General features: G+C 30.2%; 1 protein-coding gene across 1 annotated transcript; it reads left to right on the plus strand.

Moving 5' to 3' along the window:
- The first annotated feature begins 17,844 nt into the window (after nt 1–17,844).
- LOC105803976 (thylakoid lumenal 17.4 kDa protein, chloroplastic) lies at nt 17,845–19,558 on the plus strand. Its single transcript, XM_012636451.2, is given in 5 exon segments — nt 17,845–17,944; nt 17,947–17,982; nt 18,264–18,388; nt 18,690–18,936; nt 19,241–19,558. Coding segments are annotated over 5 exon segments (717 nt in total). The 5' UTR covers nt 17,845–17,859; the 3' UTR covers nt 19,465–19,558.
- The last annotated feature ends 4,304 nt before the right edge of the window (nt 19,559–23,862 follow it).

Below are 23,862 nucleotides of genomic sequence, written 5' to 3' on the forward strand. Positions count from 1 at the left end.
TATTATTGACCTCATTCAGAAGACTCATATGGTCAATGCCAAACCCGTTTCCACCCCTCTTGCAACAACTCTGCTTTTCACCTTACATGTAGGTACTCTATTGTCTGATCCTACAGAGGATCGTACCACTGTTAGGAGTCTTCAGTATCTTTCCCTCACTCTCCCAAACATCGCATACGCAGTTAACAGACTATCTCAGTTCATGCATAAACCAACAATGGAGCATTGGGCTGCGGCAAAACGTATACTTCGCTATCTATGTGGCACCTTGGATCATGGCATCACACTTCATCGAACCTCCTCTTTTAGCCTTTATGCGTTCTCGGATGCTGACTGGGCTAGCAACAAGGATGATTTCACTTCCACGAGTGCTTACATTGTTTATCTCGACCACAATCCTATTTCTTGGAATTCTAAAAAACAACGGACTGTTGCTAGTTCCAATACCAAAGCTAAGTATCTCTCTGTTGTAACTACACCGTTAAATTATGATGGATTTGTTCTTTTCTAACTGAACTTGGAATTCACATTCCTAATCCACCCGTGGTCTACTGTGATAATGTTGGAGCGATAAATATGTGTGCTAATCCTGTCTTTCACTCTCGCATGAAGCACGTTGCCTTGGACTATCATTTCATCTGAGAATAAGTGCAAAATGGTCTTCTTTGTGTTTCCCATGTCTTATCGTCTGATCAACTTGTCGATGTTTTCACAAAACCGGTACCTCGTCACCAATTCACCACGGTTACTTCCAAGATTGGACTAACTCCGCCTCCGTCCATCTTGCGGGGGCATGATAAGAATCCATAAAGCTGCACTCTCAAGTGCTTATGTTTCTTTAGGATTCTATTGTTTACATTCCTGATCTTTAGCGATTTGTTTTCCTTAAAAATATCAATCAATGAAAAGTGTGACAAGGGAAAAACATTCCAAAATCCAATTGTTTCTTTAGCTACAAACGTGAGGAAAGAAAAAAAAATGCTTTGAATTAAAGTCTCAAGTCTGTGTTTCCAAACTAAAATTATAAGGTTTTTATACACTTCTTAAAAGCTAATTTTAACATGACTAACTCTTAAAATTATGTTTAACATCCAACAAAAAATCAGATATTTTTTCTATTTATAGGATTTGACAACATCAAAATCTAAATTTTTCATGAGCTACCAATTTTACAACTTTTTTATTTGGCCCATTTTCTTGTTTTTTTGTTCTAATTTAGCCCAATTTGCTTGATTTTTTAAACTTCGGTATTCTAATTGCATCCTAATAAAATTTAAACCAAAAATGATAAGCTTAGAAGCATTCTATTCAAGATTTGACAAAATATAAATACATTAAACACACAAAATTAATTTACTATCAATTAACATTTATGGTTGCCCAAAGAAGAATTACCCAATCCTTGTTTATACTCGAAACTAAGGAGACATTGAATGGTTGGCTCAAAATAATGGATTCATATTCAACATTGCATCGGATTTCAAAGCCCTTTTTGTTTTTTTTAATGTTTATTGATATTTAATTAATATTTTAAGGTTAATTTTGTTGGGTGGTCATAAAACATTTATTTTGTGTTTAGTTGATTGAACATAATTTTAAAAATAAATCTAGAAAAATTTATCAAACAAAAAAATGTTATATGTAAAATATCTAAATATTATGTTTTTTTTAAAATTATATCATTTTTCAAAAATAATTTTAGTAAATTAAAAGCATATCAGTTCTAAAATAAATACGAAAATAGTATGTTTTTACTGTAAACAAAGATGTTGCACATCCCAAAAGCAACACCACCAAAAGACGAATTAATTATTATCAAATAATAATTAAAAAAAAATAGAACAATCGAAATCTTACAAACGTTTCCATTTCACGTGGGTAGCGACTGGTTTGGGGATATTTATATTTAGGTCTCTCAATTTTAAACTTTTATTTTAATTTCAACTTAATTGTAGTTTTAATATTTTTATTTAGTCCTTGCTTTTAATATTTTTAATTTAGTTTACATGTTATATGGTTTTTTAATTATTAATGCCTTTATATATATATGGTGAAGACTCAATTTGTCTTATATATTTTTTAAGTTATGTTTTTTACATGTCCCATTTAATATAGATTAACTGTAGAAATTAAAATTAATGAAAATTAAAATTATTTTACACTTATGAATTAAGGTTGGAATTAAAATAAAGTTTAAAATTGTGAGATCTAAATGATAAATATCCCAAAACCATATAAAATTTCCTCCCGAACTCGTGAATTGGAACATTTTTATTTGTTTTATTATTTTAATAATTAATTCTTATTTTGGATGTTGTACTCTTGTATCATTTTCGTAATTAATTTAAAATCTATCCTATTCTTTAAATTAATTTTTAATATTATTTCGATAAATTTCCCACTTAATGTATATTTTTAGAAGAATAGCTTTTATTCAAAATAAATGGCATTCAAAGCATCTGCTTATAATATAGTCTGTGTAGATATTTTATCTTGAAAATGCAAGATTTTCATCTAATATGACTCGAAACATATAAATGATAACATACTATTATAATATCTAATGTTCTGCCTCTTCAATTTGAGATGTAAAAAAATGTAAGAATAGAAGTTTTGGCAACAAAAATAAAGAGGCTCATATTCAAATTTTAGCCTTAAAATACTTACAACTCATGTAAGGGAGAAAACAAATGATTATAAAAGAGTTTTATATTACTCTAACCAAATTCAAATCAATACATTTCTATATTCTACATGTTCAATTCATGTATCAATTAGTCTTTCTTTTTTTTCTTAGAATAATTTTACATTGAATTAATGTGATTGAAAGTAGGTAAGATGAGTCCCCCCCCAAAAAAAAACATTGAAATTCCCTATTAGTTGTTGTTAAGGTGTAATTGAATGAACAAATGAAAGAGTAAGAATTTAGATGGTCATCAAAATTGATTACGCAATTTAGAAGATCTTCTTATATTTTTTAGGCATTGCCCGATGAGTAATTCACTACCAATTAACAATATAAGAAGTTGGGTAAGTTTAACTCACTTACCAAGGTGTAGCTAGGGGTGTGCATTCACTTGGTTCCGTTTTTTTTTATATCAAATAAATTGAATTAATCACCTAAACCGAATAAACTAAACTGACCTTAGGAACAAAACCAAAAATTTGCGATTTGGTTTGGTTTGATTTTTCAAGTTTTGATATTTTTGAGTAAAAAAAATCTAATTGAGATACTTATAATTTTATTTCCTTTTTTCACATAATTATCCTCTTTATTCAATTTACTATATTATATCACTTTTAATTTTAATTTTATTTCAAATTCATTATAAAAATATTAAAATTAAATGAAACAATTTTAATAAACTCAAAAATATTATTTTTTAGGTGACAAATCATATCCTTACTTTAATATATGCTATTGCTACATTAGCTTATACACACATTAAATATAAAATTTAAAAGAATATCGTAAAAAAGTATCAAAATGGATTTTAAATATTAATGGGTTTAGGCTTTTAAGGATATTAAGTTTTAATGAATATTTGAGTTTAAGGTTTAAATTTGAGCTGGGTATGCAAATGAGTTATGGTCTTATGGCCTCAAATGGTTTATTTGGTTTAAAATGTTAAAATTAAAATTAACCGAATAAATCAATTAAACCAAACATGAAAACCAATTAAATTTAAAAATTGAACAAACAAAAAAAAATAGTTTTTCAATTCGGTTTTTCGGTTTGGTATTCTTTTGCACACCCCCACGAACCTTCTTTAAATAGACATTATAGACTTGCAATTCTTTAACTCGTGTGAATGTAAAATCCTCTTGAATAAAACTTCTATATGGCATAAAATAAACAAAATTCAAGGATTGAACTTTTATAGAAATTGAATCTCTTCATTTAAGTAATACAATCACATATAAAATCTTCAAAAGAGTCATTACTTAACTAATATTGAATGTGATCCAATCTATTAAGCAACTACTTAAAATATTCATAGTGATGTAAGAACTAAACCAAGATTTTTGGTCAAAAGTATGCAAATATAATTATGGAAAGTTGTGTAATTATCTAGTTGCTTATGAGACATGCAATTGGCACTAACATTCTCTCACTTTGACATTTTTTACAAAAAAACACAACGATAATCTTAAGCATGGTAAACAGCAATCTTTATAACAGTGGCCCATTACTCCAATCAATCATCAATGAAAATAAACTATGAGATTAATCATTAATGCAATAAGAAAGATAACATTAATAATAGAAAAACATAGTATCGTAGCAAGTAATATCAACAAACTTAGGTACACATTAAAGAGTTCATTAATAGACCAAAGAAAACAAATCAAGCAAAAACAAGAAAAATCCAAAATATCCAAAGTAAAAGAGTCCATTAGCACTCAAAAAAATTTAAATTAAAAATTCCTTTAAAATTTATAAAGATATAAATTATTAAAATAATAAAATTATATTTGTATTATTATAAAATTATATTTTAATTTCGATTCCCTAAACAAAATTTTTTTCACTTCCGACCTTCTTCAAAGTTCTTCTTACAAATATAAATGATACCCTCAGGCACACGCACAAATATATTATATTGAAAATTGAAAGTTGTAAAAGTACCTTAGAAAGCACAAACAGCCCTAGAAATTGTGGCAACGAGAGTTGAGCGCAAGTGATATAATGAAACGAAGCAACTTTGTGGCATAAAGTGTTTACTGACACTCCACTATAAGGACTTCCAACAACTGAAATCCTCGGCACATAACTAGAGAGTGCACACATTGCACTTTTGTTTATAAAATGGGAAGAAGCACTTTCTAAATTGGTTTAGCTACCTGCAAGGCTTAATTTTTATCATTCAAATGATGACAACTTCTAAAATTGTGTTAACTTAAAATACATGCCTGAAGCAACATAAAATAGAAAGTTCTGACTAAAAAGTATGTGAAATAAATAAAAATAAAAATGTACAAAGAAAGTGGAAAGGACATATGTAAAAGGAGCAAACCATCAACATAAGCAGTGGCAGAGCTAAAATATTAATCTTAGGAGGGTCAAGCTAAAATTAGACGTGCTACGTATCAATTGATTTAAAAGAAACAGAATTCTAACATAACAATCGATTTAAACATATAAACAATCAATTTAAAAGTAGTATTTCAACATGACAATCAGTTTAAACATATATACAATTGATTCAAAAGAAACAATATTTCAACATAACAATCAGTTCAAATCCAAATTTGACCAATTCATGATCATCCAAAAACAAGTATATTTTTCACAGTTAAGCCCCAAACTTTAAAACCTTGGTTTTCTTCCTCCCCTTTATTTTGACCGAAACTTACTATAACATTATCTAGTTATTTTTGTTTCATTTTTACGCTTTTAAAAGTTAGAAATTGTCTCCTAATCATTTTCCATAAAAAAAAATATATATATATACATTTCACTTAATTTTATAAGTTTCCATCAATGTCTTTTAATGACAATTTTAATACACTTAATAAAATAAAATAAAACTATTAGTACATATATGTAAATAAGCTTCAAAATTCAAAATATATGAAACATTTTAAGAAAAACATACCTTATACTTAAAATTTGGAGGAAAAGTAGTGAAGAAATTTTTCTTCTTCTTTTCTTGCTAGGCATGAATATGAAGAAGAAAGATTATAAAAATATGTTCATATTTTCTTTTCTTTTATATATATTATTATATTACTTATAAATATTATTATTTTAAGTAAAATATTAAATAAATGTTAAATTATTATTATGTAACAAAAATATCAATCAAAAGTTATAATGAATAATTTAATTTTTTAAGAAAATTTTTCCTTTGTTTTTATCAATAATAATTTTTAATGTTATTTTAATACTATAAAAATATTAGAGGGACCTACTTATATTTTTAGGAGGGCTATAATATATATACAAAAGAAAAAATTGCAAAAATCTTAAACCTTGAGAGATCAATTTATATTTTTAAGAGAACCATAATATATTTACAAAACACTAAATTATAAAAATTTTAAATATCGGGACCATAACCCATGCCATTGAACGTAAGAAACATTCATCACAATAAAATACACGAACCCTGGTGCAAGAAGTGAACCTTTTTGGACTCCATGCACAAAGCACAAACCGGCAACAAAGCAAAAAGAAATACACCTACCAGCGACTTAAGTGCAGTAATGATTACGTTCACAGTCGGCTCTCGTATATCGCATTGTAGACATAAAAATAAGTTATTGCAGACCTTGTGGACACAATCGTCTTGAATCTTTTTCAATGTTACACAATTTATTATTAAACATGGTAATTATAACTAGTTACACTTACAAAGAAAAATCATTAAAAATGATTTTTAAAATCATCTAACTTTTTTCTTTTGAAGGTCTTCAATTTTTTCATTGTTGCATAATATGAATGGAAAAATTAAAAAAACAATATTAGTAAAATTTAAGTATAAAACCATAAATTAATAAATAATAAAAATATTAATTACTTAAATTTAATTATTTTCCATATAAGTTAGCTTTTATTAGAACTTACAAAATATTAATTATTTTATTTCAATCATGTCATGTAAGGGTAACTTAATCAAAATTTTAAGTTAAAAATTTTAACAGAAAATAGTTATGGTTTTAATGATTAGATTAAGATTTTTAAATAAAAAAGTAGGGACTCGATGTTAGACTTTTAAGTACAGGACTAAGTCTCAAAAATGTCAAAATATAGGGACTAGCAACATATTTTAACCTATAAAAAATAAAGATAAAAAAGACCTCTCCAGTCCCTCTCATTTTTATATTGAGAAAATTGGTCACTCTCAAAAATTGGAGCAATTTAATCCTGTCAATTTTGAAAGTGAGTAATTAATAACAATTAGTCTTAATGTTAATGTTTTTGTCATTTGCACATAATTTTGATTAATATAATAACAAATTTAGCTCTCAAAGTTTAAATATTCTATCACTCGATTTAACAAATTTAGCCTCCAAAATTTGTGTAAATGTTGAGACTAAATTTGTTGAATTTTTCATAACTAAGACCAAATTGACAAAATATGTAAACATTAATGACTAAATTTGTTGTTATCTATAATATATATAAGCATGAGTTAAAAAAAAACTTTTAAAATCATTACACATTTAAAAATATTATAATTTAATTTATAGTTATTAGTTAAAAAAGTGTGCTAATTTTAAAATATATTTATTACTTGAATAAAATGTAAGCATAAAATATAAGAAAAAGTTGTGATTATTAGTTACTATCATAAAATAAAAGGAAAGAAAGTAAAGAACAAAGAGAATGAGAAAGCAAAGAGAGAGCGTATTTTATTGATCAATCGGAATCTTTTATAAAGCTTCTCCAAAATATCTATTTATAGGCATGAGAAGTAAAAATGAAGTAGAGATCTAATTCTAATGACTATTATAATTTAAAGTACATCAAAACTTATTTTGATCTTGATGGACATCCACTTAATAAGATATTCATAACACTCCCCCTTGGATGTCCATTGTTAGATAACGTGTCTCGTTAAAACCTTACTAAGATAAAAACTCAGTAGCACCCTTAACCTGTATTCGTCGACATAATAGGGTTACGGAGCATTACCGAAAAGCTATAACATAAAAACATTCATTTCCAAACACTAGATAAACCATATCATAATTCATTCAAATACATGCATATCGTCCCTTATTCGAGCCCTCGATTCCTTAGAAGCACTTTAGAAATGATTCGGGACTAAATCGGAAACAATTAGAAAGTTTATGAAAAAGTCAGAAAATTTGAACTACAGGGGTCACACGACCGTGTGGCCAGGCCGTGTGACTCACACGACTAAGACACACACTTGTGTCTCTGTGTGGACATTCGAAATAGGGACACAAGGCTGTGTTCTAGCCTATGTCCGTGCCCATGTAACTCTCTGACTTGGGTCACATGGCCAAGCCACACGCCCGTGTGCTAGGTCATGTAGCTCTCGAAATGCAACCTTTAAAACCTACAAGGGACACACGGCTGTGTCGCATGGCCGTGTGTCACACACAGCTGAGACACACGCCCGTGTCTTAGGTCGTGTGGACAAGGAATAAGCCATATTCAAACCATTTCTTTCACCCATTCAAAGCATGCACTTACAAGCCATTTGCACTTTTAACCAAAGCATCAAAACATACCAAAACATGCATATTAAGACCAATTCAATAGGTCATTTATCCATACAACCAATATGCCAAAAGGCACCTCAAACATAAATCATCAAATCAACCTAAACATGTGCACATTTACCATTTATCAACTAATTGGTTTCCATGCCAAAACATATCACAATTGATACATATCAACCATACCATATTAGATTCATGCCATATCAAAATAACCTTATCATTTGGACCGATCTTCACATGCATCATAACCACCTAAATGACACAAACCAACCATTTCCAAATGGTACCAAACAACCGACATTTATATACCCTATTTACATCATGCACATCTAGTTCAAAACCTTTCCAAAGTAAACCATATCTTGACCATGTTGAGAATCAATTTATCACATACCACTTTGGCCATCTAAAGATGCATTAACACATACCAAATTTGGTCATTCCAAAATGCATCAATTTGACCATATTAACAACAACCAACAAGACATCAATAATACCATAAATACTTTAAATCCAAGGCAACATTACATGCCATAAACATCAACTAAACATTAGACATAAGTCCACCTATACATGCCATTATAAACTTGATCAAAACATCAAAATCTACTGATAAAATCGATGGATAGTATGATAGATCTCCGACTAACTTCTAACCTAATTGAGCTTCTGGTAATCTGCAAAGTAAGAGAAAGATAACCACATAAGCAATGAATGCTTAGAAAGCTCATATAAACCATAAGCATAATATTACATTTCAATAATGAAATTTATAGGTTAAATATAAACCTATACCAATGCCTCAAGATTTATCAACCATAATCATCAACTCACAAATGACTAAGTTCATTAATGTCGTATATATATTGACCATTCATAACATAATAGGATTTCATGAGACATAATATATAATCATCAACCTTTTTATAAGATTATATACCTTGCTATTTACTTACTTTCCATTCCGTCCCCAATGTTTGTCATAAGCCTAAACAACATTATTAATTCCCAACTCAGTGTATTTATCCATGATATAGGTAGATTCATCCATAGCATAAGCAATTTGATCACAAATAAATACATCATTTATCACATTAAACCTTTTATAACATCATAATACATCCCAATTACGTACTTACCATTTCATTCCTTTTTCTTACCCGTTTCATATGCAGAGTACAAGCATAATCATAAACATCAATCATAACCACAAGCTTGGCATAAGCCTAAGCACATCAACAACACATGTTAGTTCATTTAAAACATGATTCATATGAATTTGACATGGATAATCATTATACTTGAGCATGATTCAATTGGATTCATTATCCATCATAACATAACATGTTGTTCATGTATCATACCATTTCAATGTACATATAAATACGTGTCTTAGTTCATATTGAACACATACATTTCCTTTCCTTTTTTATACCCGTTGAACCGTTTAGAATATCATTGGATACACCTGGAAGCTCACACGAAGTGTGCTAAACATATAGTCGTAGCTCACACAAGCTGTAAAATAGGCCTCCTCACACAAGTTGCCGGTCAAAATGTAAGCTATACGATGCTCCCCACACAAGCTGTCGAGTATCTGCAACTTATGTCGGACCTCAGCCATCGGTAGGACATTTAAGACTAGCACCCGAAACATAGTAACCTGGGTCTGCTCACACAAGCTGTCAGTCGGAACATAGCTACACGGTGCTACTCACACAAGCTGTCGAGTATTAGCAACACATACCAGAACTCAGCCACCAGTAGGACATTCAAGACCAGCACCCGAAATATGGTAAACCTAATGACATGTCATTTGTATTCTATATATTCCTAAGGTTCAAATGAGGCTCGATAGTCGTCGTACATTGTTAAATTTCTATTGTTTCTTGACAAGATAAATTGCATAATAACATATGTATATTGATTCAATCGCAATAGAATCACATACTAACATTCAATTTAATCAACATTATACAGAATTTAGTTCATATGAACTTACCTGGCTAATTGCAAAAATAACAAAGTATAGGGGCTTTTTGGTAATTTTTTATTCTCCTCGATTTAACACTCGACGTTGATCTAAATTAATAATTTCATTCAATTTATTAATTTAGATAGTAAAAATTTATTTTATGCAATTTAGTCATTTTGACATTTTTAAAAATTACCCTAACATTTTACTTTTATTCAATTTAGTCCCTAAGCCTAAAACATGCAATTTAACCATTTTTATTGCCAATTCATATCAGCCGAATATTCATCGCACCCAAAAAAGCTCACATTTGTAATAATTTCACATCAAATCCTTGTATTTTTACTATTTCAACAATGTAGTCCCTAATCGATAAATTCATCAAAAATCACTTAACAAAATAGTTTTTAAATAAAAAATAATATTTCAAATTCATAATTTAACATAAAAAATCACTAGATTCATCAATGGAAAAATTCAAAGTCTTTAACAGTTTTAAAATCGAAAGTACGGGCTAACTAGACCTAGTTGCAACAATATTAAAAACATAAAAATTATTAGAAACGGGGCTAAAACGGACTTAGATGTATCATCCAAAGCAAGACCGAAGCTTGAACATTTTTCCTCTTTCAATTTCGGTGGGAATTGGTTTTTGGAAGATGAACATTTTATTATATTATGCTTTATTCACTTAATTATTATAATAACATATAATTTAATAAGAAAAAATGTATATAATTTACGTATCAACCGACCCACCATATAAAAATGATATAATTACCATTTAAAAACCCCTACTTCATGTTTTAATCATCATTTAACATAAATTTCTAATAGTCATTAAATTTTATAACTTTTACAATTTAGTCCTGTTTACTTAATTAACTATCGAAACGTTAAAATTTCTTAACGAAACTTTAATACAACCTTGATAACACTCCGTAAATAATTATAAAAATATTTACGGCTTGTTTTATAGAAACGAGGTCCCGATATCTCATTTTTTAAAACCACATGACCTTAAGGTCTTACCACTTTAACTTAATTAATCATTCAAATAGCATAAATTACCATATTGAAAACCTTTTAAAAAACATAATTGACTCGTAAATGTTAAATAACAATATTTATAAACTTAATCATCAAATTTGTGGCCTTCAAACTACTGTTTTCGACATCATTGAAAAACGGGCTGGTACAAACTATGTGGGAAAAATTTTCCAAGTGAAGGAAAAAGAGTACACATATCTATAATACGCATAATATGTTGCCTCATTAAAAACCTTACCAGGAAAACTCAATAGGACGAAACTTGTGTTAACGGAAAAAGAGTATAGCGCATATATACTCCCTCTCATGAAAACATCACATAATATATCATATTCTATGTATTCAATCTTGAATACTAGCTTTTCAAATGACCATTTGAATGTATTTGCTAAGCGTTTATATCAAAATTCTTTTGAAAGTCATGAGTGAGGGAAAATTTTGAGGGAAATACATTTTGATCTCTTCAGAAGTTTCAACAATAATCATAACAAAATTTAATCATGATCCTCTATAAAAATACAAATAGGTATTTTGGATCATTTTATAATCCTCTTTCAACCACTATTGACTAAGTCAAATTTACCACATATGTTCAATTTTTTCAATTCATATAAAGGAACAATTTCCGATAATTTCAATATGCTTCGGCATTCTAAATCTTTCAAGGATTTTAATATAAACTTTACTATATAGTGATTCATAAAAGGTTGTAACAACAACCACTAGAAGCAAGTTAAATCTTTTATAAACTATTAGTTTAATAATATATCTAAAGGTTAGTCATCCACCACAAAATAATATTATATCTTTTCATAATCAATGCCAGAATTAGTAAAAAACTTCATATTTTATTCCTTTTACAAAACTACTTCATTTGCACCTCACTAGATTTATACATTTAGATATTTGGACTACTAGTCCAAAAATCCACAAATTTAATTGTACTTGAGTTGCGTCTTTCTATTTTGACCAATTTATTCCATATCCTTAGTTCTCAATAGATTTATTCAAGATCCTCCTTTTATTTCATTATTTCAACAATAATATTGCATGCAAAATCATTTTCGACAATTTTAATTATCGGTTTGACATTTTCTCAAATTGACATAACTAATCGAGATCTATTATTTTCACTATTTCAATCTTCAGTTTCAGGTACCTGAATTTCTACTGGAGTTTTACTTATTAGTTATGTCTTGGGTTTCTTTTGGAGCACCCGCCTTCACTATATGACCATCTAGATTTATTATTTTCTTTTATGAGAATTTTCATATTTGGAACTTGTAATGAGTTATCCTTATTGAACTTTTGGTTTAAATTACTCTCCCCCTAACTCATTATAAGTTATTATTTCTCTTCCCCTAATGTCGGGGAAACTATCGAATCAAAATAGTAATAACAAATCATGTCATAATTGAACCTCCAATACATTTAAAACATATAATAATACAAGGAGACTCGTAATTAATATATATTCCCAACTTTCTTTGAGTATTCACTCATTTTTGTTGCGGTGGAGCAATTGGAACATATACGCACATGCAAAAATTCAAAGATTAGAAATATTTAGCTATTGACCAAAAATCAATCGTAATGGGGAGTATTTATAACTTATTGGCTTGATGCGCACAACACGTAAATCAACATAATCTCATGTTGAAATAGGAAGTTTGGTTATCATAAGTAATAGTTTAGATATTAATTAGATGCATTCAATCAATAATTTCTCAAAATCATTATGCTCATAAACAACAAACTTTTAAAAACTTTTTCAAACTTAAGCAATAAAAGAATGAAATATAAACTCATCAAGTATTAGCAAGATGAATTGTCTTAATTACATGATCTAAAATTAATTATTTAAACAAGCAATCTTGCAACGATAGGTTACAAGTTGATAACACATACGCATCTACCAAAATCATATAATATCAAAACCATCCACATGGTGGATGAATGAGCTCATATTCATTTCAGAAATGCAAGATATTAAATCTCAACTTTAGCTAGTGAGTTTCTAATAATAAATTTTCATTGAGAATAAGAAACAAATGAGAATTCTTTAAATTAAAGAATCTTTTGATTCTTTAATGAATGTCCATATGAATTCTCAATTAATTTCCTCATCATATATGATCCATGATGGTCTAACTGGTCACGTCAAAAAGTAAATGCATTTGTATCAATAAACTTCTAGTTTACTTTAACATGCATTTCAATTATACTAATAATGCCAATATAAATTATGACAAATTGACTCTTTTACTGTCATTCCTTTTACTTTGTATCCACGTATAAGTACTATTGTGACATTTACTACTGGAAATGTCTAAATCAATGTGAAGTTTACAATGCCACTAAGTCAACAAAATAAATATAATTTTCAAACAATTATATGCAATATTTGCTTCAGGGAATATGTAAAAATATTCAAATATCCAAAAATAGTAATTATAAAATTGGTTATATTTATTATAGACATTCACTTCAAGAGATGTGCTGTAACAGCCCGTTTTTCAATAGTGTCAGGAACAGTGGTTTTCGGACCATAAATCCGATGAGTAAGTTCGTATAATTAGTATTTAAATTATACGAGTCAATAGTAATTTTTATATTAAATTTTGATTTGATGATTTTAAATAATTGAATTAAAAGTTAGTATAAGTGATTTGGTTCAAAAGTCAAGTGGTTATTGAAAATAAGGTATTAGGACCTTGTTTTCATAATATAAAGTCATAAATATTTTATTAAATATTTACAGAGTTTTATTATATGTGAATTGAAGTTGGGTCTAGTAATTTTGATGATTTATTGCTTAATTGAGGTAAAAGGATTAAATTGTAAAAGAGATAAAAGTTAATTACTATAGATTTAAAATAGTAAAAGGATCAAATTGGTAATTAAACCATGGTCAAAAAGTCCAAGTAGTAGCATGATTAAATCCACTAACTTTTGGGCTATTTGTTCATTTAGTCCAAATTAGTTTAGGATTAAATTGAAAATAAGCTTGTTTAGTTAAAATTTAAAATAATTGAAGAACCAATTGTCCAATTAAACCCTCCTTAATTGGAAATTATACCATTTGAGTAGATAATGGACGGTCTGCAAGGCTAATTACATGCAATTTTATTGAAATTGTAAGGTTATAATAGTAATTTATGAAATTAGGTAAAATGAAAATAAAACAAAAGCCAAAATTTGCTATCATCTTTTTGTTTCTTCCTTCAAAAGCCGAATGTACCATTGTTGAGAGGAGAAACCTTCGGCCAAGCTAGGTTTCATCGATTGAGTAGGTAAATTTTTCCTATTTTTAGTAATCTTTATGTTTTTGAGCTCGTATTATAGCTTAATCTAGCTAACTCGGGGATTAATTCGTAAAATTTTCAAATGTTTTGGATTATGCCATTGATGAAATTGAGTTATTATTGAACTTTTATGGTCGAATATTAAGCTTCATTGCTAGATAAGACTATTTTGTAAAGTAATCTTTGGTAATTTTAATGTTTAAGGACTAAATCGTTAAAGTGATAAAATTGCAGGTACTTGTTATATAATAATAGAAATTATAGGCTGTAGAGAGGCCTTACATAGTTTGTCTAAACTTGATCTTATTTGAAATTGGTTAAATTGCATGTTTTGGGTTTAGGGACTAAATTGTATGAAAGTAAAATGTTGGGGGTAATTTTGTAAAAATGTCAAAATGGACTTAATTGTATAAAATGAATTAATTTTGATGTTAGAATTAGTTAACTGGATGAAATTATTATTTTAGATCCCATACGAGTGGAAAATCGAAGAAAAGAGGAAATTACCAAATAGCCCCTGTACTTTGTCGTTGTTGCAGTTTAGTCCGGTAAGTTCGTATGATTTAATTTTAGTACATTTTTAATGTATTATATGAACTTAATTGTATAATATTATATTATATTGATGTGTGTAATTGGAAATGGAAATAATGAATTGAAATGACATTGATCACTGATTTAGATACTATGAGTTGTTACTATAAATCAATCCTGTAAGTTCATGCATTTATTTATGCTTCTAATAATCCTTATACTTTTTGTTAGTATACTGTTATTGAATGTTATATTATATAACGAATGAGATCAACGAGCGTTACTCACTGATATATTGATTGGTGCTCAGACGAGCGATACCTACTAAATCTACTAACGTATGCGCTTTCGAGCCTTACCTATTGAATCTACTGAAACGTATGTGCTCTCAAGCCATACCTACTGAATATATTGAAAAAAATTCTCTATTGAGTAAAAAAACCTATTGATATACTTAATAATTCTCATGGAATGTTATCCAATGATATACTAAAAAAGCTTAATCGAGCGAAATCTACTGATATACTGAGTAAAGCTCAAACAAGCATTATCCATTGAATATATTGAACTACTGTACTGGTTGTTAATTTATGATAAAGGTTGTATTTTATGGAATTTAAAAATTTAATTTTAATTTATTACTATGTTTAATTGGAAAAGTTTATCAATATATACAAACGAATTTGCTAAGCTTTATTCAAGCTTACCTATATTTGTCTTATTTTGAAGATTGCTTTTTGAAGGCTTAGTAGATCGGACAAACATAAGAAATCACACTATCCGGAAGATCTTTGGTAGACTTTGTTATAGTTTGGTATATATGGCATGTATTAGGACCTCTTTGTATGTATGATGTTGAATCCTAATTTGAGCAAGTTTACTTAAATTTGTGTTATGTGTTGTGACAAATTAAATTATGCATGTTTCATCTCAGTTTAAATGTTAAGCATGATGGTAGAAAACATTGACAATATGTAAGATTATGGTTTGAAATGGATTGATGTTTTGATGTGTAACTATATCTTGTATATGAAACTTTGAAGATGAAATGTTATGGAATGATTTGTGGTGTCAGTGAGGGCACATTGGTTTGATATATAGGTTGAATCCATTGACATGTTTTGAATGTGTTTGAAGATGGTTTTAGCCTATGAAAGTGTGTATTTGAATGTGTTTAAGATCCTAAGCAAATATGTGAAAATTTAGCTTGGAATTGGTCATTTTTGGTTTCACACGGCCTAGGACACGGGCTGTCACACGGCCGTGTGAAGCACATGGGCAACCCACATAGACGTGTGCCCAAAAGGTGTTTAAAAATATATAGGTTCCGTTCTCACATGGGCAGACACACAGCCTGCGACACAGTCATGTGAGGGTATTTCGAATGTTAAACGGGATGGTACACAGCCTCTAACACGGCTGTGTGATCCAAATCAGAGAGTTACACGGTTCATGTACACGAGCGTGTGAGGTCGTACATGGGCGTGTAGGTTAACTACATGGCCATGTTTGGAGCCACACGGCCTGAACTTTGTCACACGGCCTGGACACACGGCTGTATGACCCCTGACTAGAAAATTTTTGAATTTTTCCTTAAAGTTCTGATTTGTTCCGGTTTGGTCCCTGAATGTTCGTAACTTATTTTTAGAGCTTCGAAAGATTGATTTAAGACTTGAAACTGAATGATCTATTTCATATTGAATATTACTTGTAATTATGGAATTGAATTGATTATTGAATGTAAATCGTATTAACTTTTCCAACTTGACTGGTAATATTCAGTAACCTATTCTGGCAATGAAAACGGGATATGAGTGTTACATTTGAAAAAAGTAATTTAGAAAATAATGTAAGCATATATCATATTTCTTACCAATAATATTATATAGATATCATATGCTTCAAGGAATGATAAATTAGTATAAATCATTGAGCATTCTGTTAATAATGACAATAAGTTATTAAAATTTCATAATTGGTATAAAGCTATTACTCAAATCTTGATAATCGAAAATGTAAGCTTGTATATCTGATTTATCTGCCCATCTACTCTGTATTTTTTAATAACAGATCTCGCATCACCTTCAACCTCCACTTCCCTAACTCTCATCGTCACTCCCAACTGGAGTCCTCGAACATAGGCAAGAGCCTTGGCTGCAAATGCAGGAGGTATATTTTGATTTAGAATTGATCTGACTGCCAATATTTCTCTATTAAAATCCCTTACTACAACCTCGAGCAAGAATTGTTATTAGTTTTGTTGAAAGCCACATCAAAATTAATTTTGACAAACGGAGTTCACGGTGGCCTCCAGATCTCATTTCCCTTCATACTCACGGGTAAAGTTTTTTCCAACCCGTCTAATTCAGCAATGTAATTTTTTACAAAATTAGCAATTTTTGAACCAGATCTTTTTTGCCGCTCATGAGTCCATTTGTTTCTCTCCGTCCATAAAACCCAAATTGAGCATGCAAAGATTCTGCACTGGCCTATGGTATTGGATGCAAAGGACCAGGTAACCTAGGCTTCCTTTGGTTTGGCTGTAAAAGCCAGTGAGGTGCAGTTGGGGGGAAAAATGGTACCAATCTGTTTGGTTCAACAAATCAGTGCAGTGAGATTGCATCTCCACCACACTACTCAGCTGAAAATCAACTGGAGATTTTAGCTGCAATTGAAATCAACTGAACTGTTGGTATTTTTAACAGACAAAAATACCCTGCTGCAACTAGAACCATCGTCAATGGATAAGCTCTCAAAATGGAGATAAAAGAGATAAAAAAATATATACCCTAAAAAATGGTGACCCTTTCAACTCCACTCTCCCATAACTCTTTATCCTCTCCAGAATTATCAACGAAACGCCATGGTTGTCCTCTTCATCAACCCATGTACCTCTCAGAGTCACCTGTTCTTCTTCTGGTATGACCCTTACTTTTTTTTCTTTCTTTATTTCTTAAACTGCCTCCAAATTCTTTTTTCCTTTTTTCCTCTTTTTGAATGTTTGGAATATGGATTCAAGCTTGAAAGTAATTCCCATTATGTGGGTAAATCTCAATTGTCGGTGATGTCTTCAGTTCAAGTCATGTTTTGGGGTTTATGTTGTTGAGTTATTGTCTGGAACTTTAATGGGGGAAGCCATGTTTAGCTTTGTGTTTTCTCTTTAATTACTACCGCTGATATGTTTTCTTCCATCGAAACAGCTAGCAAATGTGTTCCCAAATCCAAGGAAAGCTCGTCTCCCTTTAAGGAACTGAGGACTGTAGCTTGTGGCTTTCTTGCTGTATGCACCGTTGCTACTGCCTCGCCTGTAATTGCTGCCAATCAGGTTGAAAACCTTCACCACTCCTTCTGGGTTAAGAATTGCCAGGAACACATAAATTGTTGCACGGTAGCTGTTTGTATCTTAGCCTGAAAGAAGAAATAACGGAATTCATACGTAAATTAGCCTAGCTAATTCAATCAAACTGTCTATCCAAGTTACCTTAGGTCATTTAGTAACTGGCTTGCTCGGGTAAGGATGACTATTGGGATTGGAGAATAAATGTTCCCATATCCATCTGACGATTCAAATTAACACTGTCAAAAGGCTACTAAAAATGTCTAATTACTAAAGCATTGTCATGCAGAGGCTTCCTCCGTTGTCAACAGAGCCGAACCGATGCGAGCGTGCATTCGTTGGTAACACCATAGGTCAGGAAAATGGTGTGTACGATAAGCCGCTCGATCTACGCTTCTGCAATTACACTAACGAGAAATTGAACCTCAAGGGGAAATCTATTGCGGCTGCACTTATGTCGGATGCTAGGTTTGATGGTGCAGACATGTCTGAAGCTGTGATGTCAAAGGCTTATGCTGTTGGAGCTAGCTTCAAAGGTAAATCTTCTTTATGTTTTGCATTTTTTGCAATCATACATCTTATCGTAACTCAGTGTTTTTGAGACAATTATAATTTTGTGCAAATTATCTATTTGATAAACTTGGCACAATTACTCGTATATATTTAGATACAAATATATGAGTATGATCCTCAAAATACATGAAAACATTTAGAAAAAATTAAGCATACACGTACCGAGTACATGTGTGTATTCAACACACATCCAAGTTGAGTATTGGAAATCATGGTGAATAAGTTTAGCATAAAAATGGGAAATGATCCAAAATATAATGAACACAGGTACAGACTTCTCGAATGCGGTTTTGGATCGAGTTGATTTCAGAAAAGCGAATCTGCAAGGAGCTATATTCAAGAACACAGTGTTATCTGGTTCAACATTCGACAATGCGCAGCTTGAAGATGCAGTTTTCGAAGATACCATCATCGGTTACATTGATATTCAGAAGCTTTGTACCAACACAAGCATCAGTGCTGAAGGAAGAGTTGAGTTGGGTTGCCGATGACTGATTTATATACACATATATATTCTATGTTCTTACTTTCTTTTTCTTTTTTAATTTTCATGTTGGGATTAAAAATGGTACCAGAAAACAGTTATTTTTGGTTTTGCTGTGTCTTTTATCTACTTTGGGCCGCAAATGAAACAGATCAAAAATTTGTGGAAAGGAATTTGGGTCAATCGGCGCTTAGGCTAATGTCTGATTTGAAAGTTTGCTTTATTATTTAAAAGAAATTTTCTATTTTTCATTTTTACTCCCTTAAACTTGCATTATTTGGTAAAATCTCAAAATTGATAGAAAAATTTACTTGTGTTGATGTGGCATGTACGTGGATGTAATACCAGTAATTAATTAAATTTTTAAATTTAAAAAATTCAAAACTATATTTAAAAAAATAAATACATTAAAAATTATAAAAAATATATTTAATTACATTTATTCAAAGTTCAAGTATTAAATTGCACATTGGATCAAAATTCGTGTATAAATTTGAAATTTATACCTATATAAACTATAGCAAATATAGCAATTGATACTTGCATCTTAGGAAATTTTGAGAAAAGGGATTAAAAGCCATCTAAAATAAACAAGTCGATTAAGGCATTATTGGCGTTAACTACATAGGCTCCCTTTGGATAGGCGATGCGTTTATCTAATAAATAATTTAAATTGATTATATAATTCATTAAAATATTAGAAGATACATTTTAATATTTTATTAAATGAATTTATAAATTCACATATTTAATAATTTTAAAAAGTAAAATAATTTTAAAAAATTCTATTATATATCAATTCTAATCTGATGTCCTTAATAGTCATTTTTTATTCTCATCTCACCGCTACAGCTGCGTTTGAATCCAAACACACACTCCACCATTGTTTCTAATCTCACCGCTACAGTATCCAATCTCACTGCTACAGTAACTAATCTCACCGCCACCGCTGTTTTTAACCTCACCGGAGGTAAACACACCGCCCATCCAAACTCACCCCTAATCCATAAAGCACATTTCATTCTCTATCTCAGGCCAACATATATTTAAATATCTCCATGTATCCTTTGTAACATGCCACTCCCTAAACACATGTTCGCGAGTCTCCACTGACGCTACACACTTTGGACACACAACCTCGTTTATTAGCCTTTTGTACTGTAGATTACACAAAGTAGGGATGTAGTTTTTACAGCATTTCCAAATTGTAATATTCAATTTAGAGGGCAGATTAAGCCACTATAATTTCTTGTAAAAAGGCATATATTTTGTTTGTTACTGTAAATAAGTAGGATCACACAATAACTGTAAAGGCTTTTTGTAAGCACTACGGACAAAATACTCACCAGATGCCTCCCCTTTCCACACCAAAAAATCATCCTGAGGAATACGAGCCAACGAAACGCTTAAAATATGTTTTGCATCAGTCATACTTGTTGACACCATTTTTTGGATAAAAAACGGGGTCGACTTGGATTTTGGAAAATGAAAACGAAAATGGGAGTCGCCACCGATCCTTTTTGATAAGGTATGATCGGATCACCTCAAAAAGTGGTTATTTTTAATAAACGATTTAATTTTATTAAAACAACGATTTTGGTCCACGAAATTCAGAAAAATGGGTTCGGGAGTCGGTTACGCACGAGGAAGGATTAGCACCCTCGATACGCCCAAAATTGGTACCTAGTTGATCACTTAATGTCTTAATGTCGAAAATTGAGAACTTTGAAGAATTTTAAAAATACGATCCTTGTATTAAAACGTTGAAAATTTTCAAGAAAAAAGGGATACGTTTCACGTTAATCGAGAAAGAAAGCATCATATCCAGTAAGTTAGGACACAATGTCTCGAATTCCCGATACGCGAATGAATGCCAAAATATACTTATTTAAAAGATGTTTAATTATCTTGGATTAAAAAAGGGATCACGACTAGTAAGTTAGGACACGATCCTTTTTTAATTCCCGATATCGTTTAAAACTTGAGTTTGAAAAGATTCGTGTAATAAATTTTAAAAGAATATTCAATTGGTTAAATCAAATGAAGAAATTGCAACCCAATACGTTAGGGCACAATTTCTCAAAATATTAAACATTGAATATTGCATTTATTTCGAAAAATCCTCGCATTTATTTCGAAAAATCCTCGTCTCGAGAAAATAACGTGTCACATCCAATGCGTTAGGACACAACGTATTGAATTCTTGATAACGAGCTTTTTATCATTTTTAAAAGAGTAATCTCGATTATTTAAATTCAACGAAGAAAATCAAAACCCAATACATTAGGGCTTGACTCTCTCAAAGATCCCAAGTACCGAGTATTACTTATATTTTAAAATTTTTCATTTTTTTTGGCAAACCCAAGTGAAATGGATGTAAAACAATGATAAAGATGATAATATAAGTAACATAAAAACAAAGGCTATAAAATAAATAAAAAGACAAACTAATATAATACACCATGGCAAACATGCAAACAATAATATTAAAGCATTCATTCTAAATAATATGAATACAAATAAAGAAATAAACAAAAAGAAATAAATAAGATAATGTAAATGAAAAAAAGATACATATATATGAATACATTTTAAAATTATTGTAAATAAACATGTAAGCAAGCAAATGCATACACATATGCGTATATATATTATGAAAGATGTATAAAAGTATGTTTTATATACATGTATTCATAAAATGCATATAGATATATATAGATAGTTTTAAGCTATAAAGTATACAAATATGTACATGTATGAATTATAAAATATATAAAATATGAGTTTGTATATGTAAATTATATGGAAATATATACATAAAAAAACATATAAGTATGTGTATGTATTCATGAAAATAAATAAATAAATAAAATATGTAAATAAGTATATATAAAACTATAAAAAAAGTAATAAAATATATAAATGTAAAAGACGTATATATATATATATATATATATATATATAAAAGTTAGAAATATGTACGTGTATTATAAATATATATGCATATATAAATAAATTATAAAATAGGTATGTTTATATGTATATATATTACAAAAAAAAGTAAAAAGTATGTGTACAAGTATATATATTAAATAAAAAAAATATACGTATATATATATAAGCAATAATAATAATAATAATAATATGAAATTTGTTAGAAAAATAAACAAAATAGCAAAAGGATTAGATTAAACATTAAAACAAGATTCGGGGGTTCAAAACGCAAATAAACGAAAAGGGCGGAATTGCTCTGAATACGCACAAAATATGGAGGGACCAGCAAAGCAAATTGCCCTTCCTTTAAAACGACGTAGTTTGGGTAAGGATTAAATTGAAAACACAAAAACATTTCCGGGCAAAATTCGAAAGATTAAAAGAACCTAATTTTAAAAGCATCAAAGAGTGGAAGGGCTAAACGTGTAATTATCCCTTCCATCAAAAACACGCGGATCCCCTTGGGCAGGCAGGACGGCTGGATCGGGTCGAGCACGAAACGGCGTCGTTTTGGCTATTGGTGCCCAAGCCCAAAACGACGTCATTTTGTTAACAGTATAAAAGTTAAAGTTTTTTTTAAAAAAAGCTCATTTTTTCTCTTCTTTCTCAAAAAAGAAACCAGGATCCTCTCCCTTTTGTGTTTACTCTCTGGGCAATGCCCAGAAACCGGCGAGGGACCGCCATGGCCAGTGTTGCATGCCACCGCACCGTACAGTGGCGAAAAATTCAAAAGGTATTTTTTACTTTTTTTATTTATCGTTGTTTAAAAATAAAACAAAAATAAAAATATAAAAAATCGATTGCAAACGAAAGGAAAAAAAATAAAGAGAAAAGAAAGAAAAAATAAAGCTTATACCGAAAAAGAGCTTTTTGAATCTGTTTTCTTTGCCTTTTTATTTATTGAAATCATGAAAGAGGGGCTGAACCCCATTATTTTACAATCATCGGTTTTTATAACCGAAAGCAAAGAGAAAAAAGAAGAAAAAATCCCCCCGATTTTGTGGTCTGTTTCTGTCTTCCTTGTTGTTTCTTCTCTGCAGGTGCAAGTGGCGATGGGACGGTGGCAGGTGCGGCGCGACAGTGGCGGTGGCAGAGGCCAAGAGTCAGCAAATTCAGCAGTGTCAGGAGGCCAAGGGTCAAAGACCCTAGTGCAGCGCCTAGGGTTTCTGTTTCTGAAACCCTAGGCTGATTTTTTTGTGAAATTGGGCCTTGGTCATTGGGCCTTTGGTTTGGGCTCCGGGTTAGAATGGTTTTGTAAATTGGGTTTAATCTTTGTAATAGATGGGTTATTTGTTAGTGGGTCGGGCGAGATTGGGTGCATCAGATTGCCCTCTTTGCTCGTTGTCGTGTAACGATAACAGAGCAAAGACTAAGAAAGACCAATTTTTGCCCGGTCTCGCCGAGTCTTGAC

Source organism: Gossypium raimondii, chromosome 11, assembly GCF_025698545.1.
Source record: "Gossypium raimondii isolate GPD5lz chromosome 11, ASM2569854v1, whole genome shotgun sequence".
Lineage (NCBI taxonomy): Eukaryota > Viridiplantae > Streptophyta > Magnoliopsida > Malvales > Malvaceae > Gossypium > Gossypium raimondii.